Source organism: Lepus europaeus, chromosome 2 (assembly GCF_033115175.1).
Source record: "Lepus europaeus isolate LE1 chromosome 2, mLepTim1.pri, whole genome shotgun sequence".
NCBI classification, from domain to species: Eukaryota; Metazoa; Chordata; class Mammalia; order Lagomorpha; family Leporidae; genus Lepus; species Lepus europaeus.
The window spans coordinates 92,011,124-92,020,441 of NC_084828.1; the positions used below are offsets into that span (position 1 = coordinate 92,011,124).

The 9,318-nt window shown below is 43.9% G+C and overlaps 1 protein-coding gene across 1 annotated transcript; it reads left to right on the forward strand.

Moving 5' to 3' along the window:
- The first annotated feature begins 4,688 nt into the window (after positions 1–4,688).
- SST (somatostatin) lies at positions 4,689–5,861 on the forward strand. The gene is made up of 2 exons (XM_062177560.1): positions 4,689–4,826; positions 5,649–5,861. Exons 1-2 carry the CDS (start codon positions 4,689–4,691, stop codon positions 5,859–5,861), a joined length of 351 nt encoding a protein of 116 aa, XP_062033544.1.
- Positions 5,862–9,318: the final 3,457 nt, after the last annotated feature.

Consider the following 9,318-nt stretch of genomic DNA (forward strand, 5'->3'; position numbering starts at 1 on the left):
CCTGCTAGGGGCACAAAAGACTCACTGTTTGCACAGGAAAGGGCATGTTGAGTCTAAGTGAGAGGCCTTGGGAACATCTTCGAACTAGCTACACGACCTCAGCTGTCAAGGATAGGTCAACATATTCCAGGGAGCAGCACCTTTGAGCAGGTGCAGGAAAAGACAGGTGCATGCAGGGAACAGCAATTGCTTGGGGGAGCTAGGAGTGCTGGCAGATGAGTGACAGAGGATGAGACTGAGGAAACTTGACTGTCAAGCTGATGTGTTTGCAGTTGTATGGTTGGCACTGTGTGGTTCTTGAAAGTTGCTGAGCCCAAAGGTGACAGGGTGCAGACCAGACAGGGGACTTCTGTAAGAGACCAGGCCTAGGATGTCATCACCCATCCTTTCTCACGGCAAAAGTTAACCTCACAGGCTGTACACCCATTTTTTTTTAAATCAAACGCAATCGTGTCAGCCTAGGTTTTGTAGAAGTTGGCAAAAGCCAATTTGGCAAGAAAGCCTGGCTTGGCTACAACACAAGGCTCCAGAGGTGTGAGCTGGGCTGTCTCCAGCTGGACGGGAGCCCTTGGAGGATTGCAAGTCCTCGTTCTTATGCTCATAGTGCTGGGGACGCTTACAAGGAAAGAACCACACCCAGCTCCCAGTCTCTGGGAAGTGGGAGATTGAGAGAAGCCCTGGCGGTTGGCTGCAGAGGGCTTGGCGGAGTGTGTGTGTGTGTGTGTGTGTGTTGAAGTACCTTTGTGCACACCAGACAGCTTGGACAGAGGGCCCTGGGGGAAGAATATGTTTATCCGTCCCTGTTGCTCTGGGCTGTAGATTGAGAAGTTACCCCCTTGCTTTAGCTCTTGTCCTCCAGCGCTTGATTCTCCACTGAACAGAAGGCATTGTTTCTAAAATTGAACAGATCTGTTCCTTGCTCAAAATCCTCCATCAGTTTCTCCTACCATGGCCCGTAAGGCTCTCTGTGATCTGGCGCTGCCTACCTTGCCGACCAGCCTCTCGGTCCTCTATGTTCCACCCACTCTGCTCTTGGTTCCTTGCCATGTGCTGCTGTTTAGATGTGCCCAGCATACTTCTGCCTTAGGCCCTTTGCACTGGTGAGCCTCTCTCCTGAGCTGGGATTAGCTTTGTTCAAACATTTGCATCGCCTGCTCCCACACTACAGTCAGGTCTCTGCCCAAGGAGTTGCTCCTCAAAGGAGTCTTACACCTGCACTCCTGCTCTACATGCTGCTTTAACTCTTGTGAATAGGAACTCATGTTAGTCATGTATTGATTATTTGTACTGCAGGTATGTCTGTCTAGTTCACTGCTGTATCACCAGTGTCTCAAATAATGCAGTTTCTCAGTGCTTGTTTGTAGAAAGAATCTGTGTGAGCAGATTTTACTGGTGGAGAAACTGAGGCCCAGAGTTGGGGAGGGCAGATCAGTAACAGAAGCAAGACTCAGGCACAAGTTTATAAGAGGTCTGCGAAATACCTTCTGCACCCAGCCTCCTACCCATTATTGCACAACACTATTTTCTTTTCCAATGCAAGGCCAGCATAGTACAGCATTTTAGCATGTAGTCCACTCTAGTTTGTCTTTTATTTCCTCAAACTTAAACTGATGGATGATCGGGGTTTGAAGAAACTGCAAAGAAGATTCACTGGACTTCTGTTTTCATAGATGAGGGAACCAAGGCCCAAAGTGGACTTCCCACAGCCAGCTGTGGTAGAACCAGAACAGAAACCCGGGGCTCTCAGCTCCCAGCTCACACACTGTCTCCTTCCCTGCCTTGCTTGGTATGGAATGTCCATTCCTGCTTGCAGATGTTACCGTTTCTTGTTCAAGGAGTTTCTGTTGCTCATCTTGGCAGACAGTCACCCAAATGGACATTCCACAAGAGAGGTGAGACATCATCCTCCGGCCAGCATAGCTGTGGAGGAAAGAGGCCTGGATGCCATCTAAGCAGCTGGGGTCCTGGCTGCAGACTGTTTGCTGGGTGTTTCTGGCATCTCTGGGTTAGGGGAGTAACTCTCCCCTTGACCATGTTTCTTCCTGCTGTGTGTCCCTGTGCAAGGCACTCATGAGGGGACTTCAACAAACTCAGGGCAATGTAGAATTAAAAGATACATTTGTGTTGGCACAAAAACACTTTAAAAGCCATGCAGTTTCTTCATACTATGCTTTTTCCATGAACATTTGGAAGACTCCTTTCTTTGCTTTTCCAGGGCCTCAGTTTTGCCCTGGGTAAAGTTGGAATGGCCTGACAACAAGAACAGCATGAGAATGTGCTTTGTGACCTCAAGAGGCTGCCTAAGCAGGGGAGAGGTGATTCCCAGTGACCCCATTCTGGGAAACAGGGATCCCAGCAAACCACAAAGCACCCATCCTTCCCACACTTCGGGACTTGGGAGAGAGATCCTGGGGTTGACAGCAGAGGGCTCTTCATTGTGGACATTTGAAGCACTTTTATGCTAAGCCAACCTTTACTCTAAAACAGGCCATGGGGTGTTAAGGGAGAATTTGTGTTCTCTTTTATCGTAGCTCTCTTCTCTTTGAAGTGGTTCTTGGACTCATAACAATCCAAGGATTATAAAACAAAACGAAAACAAAACCCAGAAGTCTCTCAATCCTAGCCTCTGAACTGGAGCAAACCAGACTTCACTGGTCCCAGGCAGGCACTTAGACAGTCAGAGACCAGGAGCACACTAGATGAGAAGCAGCTGAGAAGGAGGAACTCACAGGGGCTTAGCAGGGTGAGAAGGGAGGGAGAGGCGTGGGAAGGTAAGACAGAGCAGGTCTGGGCCAGACTGAAGTCAGAAAATGATGGGGTGAGGGAAGAAAAAACAGAGGAATGAGGATGGAAATGGAGAGAAGACAGAAGGACTGAAGGAGAGATGTTTAGAGAAAGGTCAGGGAACAGGAGAAATAGGAGAGAGGAGGATTAGATGGAAAGGAGCAGGAGTCTGGGAGCCAGGGAGAAAAAAAATCTCAGAGCTGACACCAATACTTGGAGTCCCCAGTTGGGGGTTAGAGAGGGTCCCAGGACGTATTCAGAATATGGTGTGCATTTGTGCACTTCCTCCTTTGGGGTCCAGGACTCCTGATTCACTGCTCACCCAGACTACCCCATCCCATGTAAGTGACTTTTAGTGTCCCCTTGGTGCTTAGGCAGCTCTGAAACTTGTACACTCCTTGCTGTGAATTCTCTTAAGGTGATGATTGTCCAGGCCACTGAGAACACCTCCCAACCTCTCCCACCTTTCAACAAGGGAATTGGGGTCTAAATATTGAGAGTATTCCAACGTGTGGCACATAACTGATGGTAAGACAGACCAAGTTCTCTGCTTCATTTCGTTGCTGGAGATGCAACATAGCTTTTTAGCTAATAGTGGTTTCTCTGATACTCATAAAATATCAGCCCCTGAAGAACCTGCAGGGCATCTGGTTCATGCCAGGAAATTAGCTTTCCCTTTTTTTTTTGATAAGGAAATGCTTTGGGGGGAAAAAACACCCAGAGCTCTGATCTGTACAACAAACACACAACCAGGCTAAAACCAGGATTCTAGGGCAGCTTTTCTTTAGCTTCTTTGTGCTTAATGGAGGAAAAGGGCTGTCTGAGAATCTGATGATTCTTTTTCCACACAGAGACCCACAAGTCATAGTTGTGGAAGATCAGGGGAGTTCCTGGATTTTTCCATGCTGTAAAACTCCAACTGGCCAGAATCTGTTAGAAAACTCAGAGTTGAATGGAAAGAGCTTTGGTCTTAAAATGTGGGAGCCTGTAATTTGCTCCACTTAGGAAGTGTGTGAGCCAGAGAAATTTACTACCCATTTTATGCCTTAGTGATTCAAATTCTGAGGTTTATTGGATGATTTTTGTGACTGCCTTCCAGCTCCAAGTTTCTGAGTACCAAAGTGAAGTCTCTCTGTCTCTCTGTCTCTCTCTCTCTCTACACACACACACACACACACACGTAGAACAGAAGCTTCTCAGTCCCTGAGAAGGAGGGAGGGAGGAAAGATCAACCAACAGTACCTTCTCTCCCATTTTTGAGCAAAGTGAGGTTCTTCTTTAACAGAGGTAGTGGAGGAAGCAGAGCTGATTCAGTCCTTTGAACATCCACATTCCATTTGCAGATCTGTTGTTAGAGAAATGAATCCAAATCTCCATTTACCCGCACACCTATGCCCTCCTAAAACAATTGCTCAGGGTGATGGATGGCACGGTATGGGCACATTTATGTGTGTGCACTTGCACATCAGTGTGCTTTCTCTTCAAGGACTGCTTGAGCCTCTGTTCCTATGTAATTTAGTGCACACATGTACGTGTGTATGCATGAAATCAGGGAGTGTGTATATTCCTAGCCCTGAGTGGAAGTAAAAAATTGTATAAATAGTGAAGCATGTGGAATTGTATGTGCCTGTGCAGGATTTTTTTTTTTTTAAACACTTTAGATAGTGTCGCCTCCCTTCGCTTCTGTGATTGATTTTGCGAGGCTAATGGTGCGTAAAAGCGCTGGTGAGATCTGGGGGCGCCTCCTAGGTTGACGTCAGAGACAGAGTTTAAAAGGGGGGAGACGGTGGAACGCACAGAAGCCGCTGTAGGAGTCGCGAGGTTCGGAGCCGTCGCTGCTGCCTGCGGATCGCGCCTGGAGTTTGACCAGCTGCTCCCCAGCTCTGCCTCCCGGCGCCGCCGCGATGCTGTCCTGTCGCCTGCAGTGCGCGCTGGCCGTGCTCTCCATCGTCCTGGCTCTGGGCGGTGTCACCGGAGCGCCTTCGGACCCTAGGCTCCGTCAGTTTCTGCAGAAGTCCCTGGCGGCTGCCGCGGGGAAGCAGGTAAGGGGACTCCCTTGACGTCTTTTCCCTCTCCTGGATTCCTAGCCTTGTCTTCTTGCTTTGGGATTAATTTGTCCTACAGAGTTTTGGTGCTAGTCTGGGTTTCTCAGTTCCAAAAGCCCTCGGAAAAACTTTCAATGCCTGGAATCCCCTCTTATGTCTTTTTCTTTTTCCTAATCAGCGCAGTCGATTACAGTTCAGGTGAGTTCTTCCCTAGCATTCAAGAAAATTCGAAGACCGCGAAGGGCGGCTGGCATCTATCCTTGGTGCTGACCACCGGGCGCTGACCCAGGTGCTGAAGCACGAGTTTTTTGCCACCCTACTAAGCAGTCCCTACCAGCGAAACTGGAGCAAGAACAGGCTGCAGATGCAATTTGTTGCCACTGTGAGGTCTGGTTCCTCCAGGGTTCACTTAGTAAAAACGATAAGAACAACTCCATTTTTGTTGTGCCTCATAGGGAAATTGAGTTAAAATGTTGGTACCTGCTTTATCTTTGGAAACCTACCTCAACAAGAGCGCTTTCTCTCTCTCTCACTCTCTCTCTCTCTCTCTCTGTGTGTGTGTGTGTGTAGCCTACCGAGACACAAAACTTGCAGCGAATTTTGAGATTTTGAAACGTTTTTGTGTAACTTGTTGATTACAGCAGCTACACTTGTAGTTATGTCCTTAGCTGATTTTAAGAGTGACAAAAGCTACACAGATGTGAAATCCTGGTTTTGTGTGTGACTAAATTTGCTTTTTAAATGCGATTTGCCATTTCTTATTTTATTCTCCTTTCCCTCCGTCTCTTTCTCCTTCCCTTTTCTCTGCACTACACACAGGAACTGGCCAAGTACTTCTTGGCAGAGCTGCTGTCTGAGCCCAACCAGACGGAGAATGATGCCCTGGAACCTGAAGATCTGTCCCAGGCTGCCGAGCAGGATGACATGAGGCTGGAGCTGCAGAGATCTGCGAACTCAAACCCGGCTATGGCCCCCCGAGAGCGCAAGGCTGGCTGCAAGAACTTCTTCTGGAAGACTTTCACATCATGTTAGCTTTGTTAACCACTGTCGTCTATCCAGACCTCTGCTCCCTCTCCTTCAAACCCTATATCTCTTCCCTAATCCCCCAGAATCCCTAGCAAGACCCTTGCATTAGAAACTGAAGACTGTAAATATAAAATAAAATAATGGTGAAATTATGGAAAACAAGGTTTGATTTTGTTCAATACTACATGATGAGCTTGAGTTTTGGGTACCAGCGCAGTTGTTTAAAGGGATATTCACAGACATCCATTTAAAATTCCCTATGGCAATAAAGGTTGTATTGTAAATGGTAACACTTCTTCTCATTTTGGTCATTTCAAACTGAGTTAGTTTCAAATACCTGTATGCATCCAAACTTTAGTACAATGATAATTGTTGGAAGGGACCACCCCAAACACCAATGTCATATTAAAAACATGCTGGATTGTTAAAATGAGCAGTAATACTTATGGGTAGGCAGGCTGAGATGCATAACTATCCACCAGGCTGATATGTAAAACAACATAACCTACAAATATAGAAGGGGAATAATTTAGAAGCTGAGGGAAGAAGCTGCCTTAAACACCTAAAATAGATTCCAAGCCTTTAAAATTTGTTTCTGGTTTGTGAAGATCATTTAGAGAAACACTATTGCTTTTATGTCTTCTTTAATAGTCATCTCGGTAATTGAACAAGGCTACATGACTCTTGCTGTTTTAAAAGCGAGCTCCTAAATTTCTTCCTCAGGTGGAAATACTACATTTTTTATAAGATTCCTGTGTGGAAGTACTATGGGTTGTAAGAAAGCTGTGTGTTGGGTCATCTCACTGGATGTATGCTATACTGAAGGTATCAGAGCTTAAAATCATGATCACAGAATAATTCTGAAGGAGATCTCTTAAGTCTCTTTTGATTATATCAAAATGGAAATCAAATAAAAATGTAAAAAGATAAAATTCACTCAAAATATAGCTATTATTATAGCAACATACTGAACAATACTGTTCAAGACAGAGTAAAAATTCTAAACAATTTAATTACAGAGACTTGGAATATCTTTTTGGGGATGTGTGTTTTATCCATCAACTATATTTCTGCATAGGTACTGGAATAATAAACCAAATATAAATATTCAACTCAATATAAATCCCATTGCATGAAATTACTGATGGCTGCATACATGTAAGATCTAAGAGGAACTTCATGTTTTGTGGAAAATATTTGTGTTAGCACACATTTTAAATTTGAAAGTAGTTTAGTGAAAGCTAATTCCTAAATATCAGGTCAAACAAGAGAAAAAATACAAACCACTTTTCTAATCTCTGTGAAAATAAAGCACCCTTTGAGGTTCTGATGCATTTTTATCTACAACATTCTCAATGAGGGATTAATGCATTTCACTTAGGGGATCTATCTGTACCTAATGCTTTATGTATATCTTGTTACCAATGAACCCAGTGGAGCAATAGAATCACATTATTATGATTAAAGTAAATAAAAGCACACAACTGAATTGTTAGAGCAGTGTGTAGAGTGTATGAGTGCCAGGGGACTTTAAGGCTTTGCATAATCTTTAGTTGTCAATTCTCAGTAGTAGTTTGGAAATAATTGATAAGAATTATGTAGGGCCCACATATATACTTCATCTTTATTTAAGGCTTAAATCAAACAAAATATGTAAAGTGGTCTAATTATCTCTCAGCTTTAGTTTTCCTACCTCCATCAGCAGAGGGTTGTATTGGAAAGTATTATTTTGTATCTCTTCCAAATGTGATGCAATTTTCTGCTTTGATATTGATGAGAGTGCTTGAAGGTGCAGATACTGAGCCATTTTAAATAATATAAATGGAGTAGCTTTGTTGTTTGCCTTTTGAAAGATTTATTTATTTATTTGAAAGTCAGTTACAGAGAAAGAAGGAGAGACACAGAGTGAACCATCTTCTGGTTCACACCTGTATGGCCACAATTGCCAGGGTCAGGCCAAATAAAGAAGCCAGGAGGTTCATTTGGGTTCTCCCACATGGGTGGCAGGGGCCCAACCACTTGAGCCATCTTCCACTACATTCCCAGGCCATTATCAAGGAGCTATATCAGAAGTGGAGCATCCAGGACATGAATCTGTGCCATATGGGATGCTTGCATTGCAGGCGATAGCTTTACTCACTACACCACAATGCCAGCCCCTGTTGTTTGTTTTAAATACACAGAGGGTCTTATTTATTTATTTATTTTTTTGACTTCTTATTTGGGTCACTTGAGTTCCTCCTAAGTTTTATTCTCTGAAACAATCTAGCATTTCAGCCTGTTTAGCATCTAGTCACAATGAACTTTTCAAATACTTTTCATCTGCCTTGCCACAACAGTATGCTCCACAAATCATGAGCAACCTGCTATCTCTTGAAAAAAATAAAATATTTATTCATTTATTTAAAAGGCATAGTTACAGAGAGAGAAGGAGAGACAGCAAGAGGCAGAGAGGGATATTCTGTCCACTGGTTCACTCCCCAAGTGGCCTCAATGGCAAGGACTGGGTCAGGCTGAAGCCAGGAGCCCAGAGTTCTTCACGGTTTCCCACATAGGTGCAGGGACCCAAGCACTTGAGTCATCCACTGTTGCTTTTCCAGGTTCATTAACAGGAAGATGAAAGATTGAAAGTGTTTCAGATGAGACTTGAACCAGTGCTCATATTGGATGCCTGGTCACAGGCAGCAGCTTTACCCGATAAGCCACAACACTGGCTTCTGCTGTTTCTTTTAATGCGGGAGCTTGAGCAATGTATTCTTCTTCTCTGGGTCTTAGTTTTCTTCTCTGAAAACAGACATATAATAGAACCAACCCCTTGGGATTATGAGGATCAGCTGAGGCCATGTATTTAATGTTCTTAGTACACGGTAAATAGTTGGTAAGTGTTAGATGTTATAACTGGTGTCAACATTGTTCCCACACATAGTGTGCTTTCTAACTTCTCTTTATTTGTCTTTGCTATTTCTTGTTTCCACAGACCAAACCTAACCTAGCCTTCAAGACATGTTTTACAGGCTTCTTGCTCCATAAAATTTTTGCTTTATGCTGTGAATTGGAGTATTTGCCCTCTCTGAGTAGTTATTCTTTGTTACTGTACTGATGGTTACTAATCACTTTCTATGATTTATTATAGCTGCATGGGTATATGTAAGTGAGTAAGCATTATGTATGAATGTCCTCCAACTAAGCATGTGTGTGATTCCCAAGTATGTTTCACTCAATATCTCATATTGTGTCTTGCACATAGTAGCTCCTCAGTGTTCATTTAAAGAATGAATAAGCAGCTTATGAACTTAAAGTGTCAGGTAAGATAAATATCTATTTAGTAGATGACAACATTCTTTCTTTTCGCTTTTGTTGGTACAAGACAATGACATTAGTGTCTATGCTCTGTGATATCAGCATGGCACCAGAAAACTACAGTTCATGGTTATGATTTTAATAGTCACAGAGCATGTGGCTA

Coding starts and splice junctions, on each gene's coding strand:
- SST (XM_062177560.1), top strand. CDS start 4,689: ATGCTGTCCTGTCGCCTGCAGTGCGCGCTGGCCGTGCTCTCCATCGTC. Junction 4,827..5,648: donor CGGCTGCCGCGGGGAAGCAG/GTAAGGGGACTC, acceptor CACTACACACAG/GAACTGGCCAAGTACTTCTT.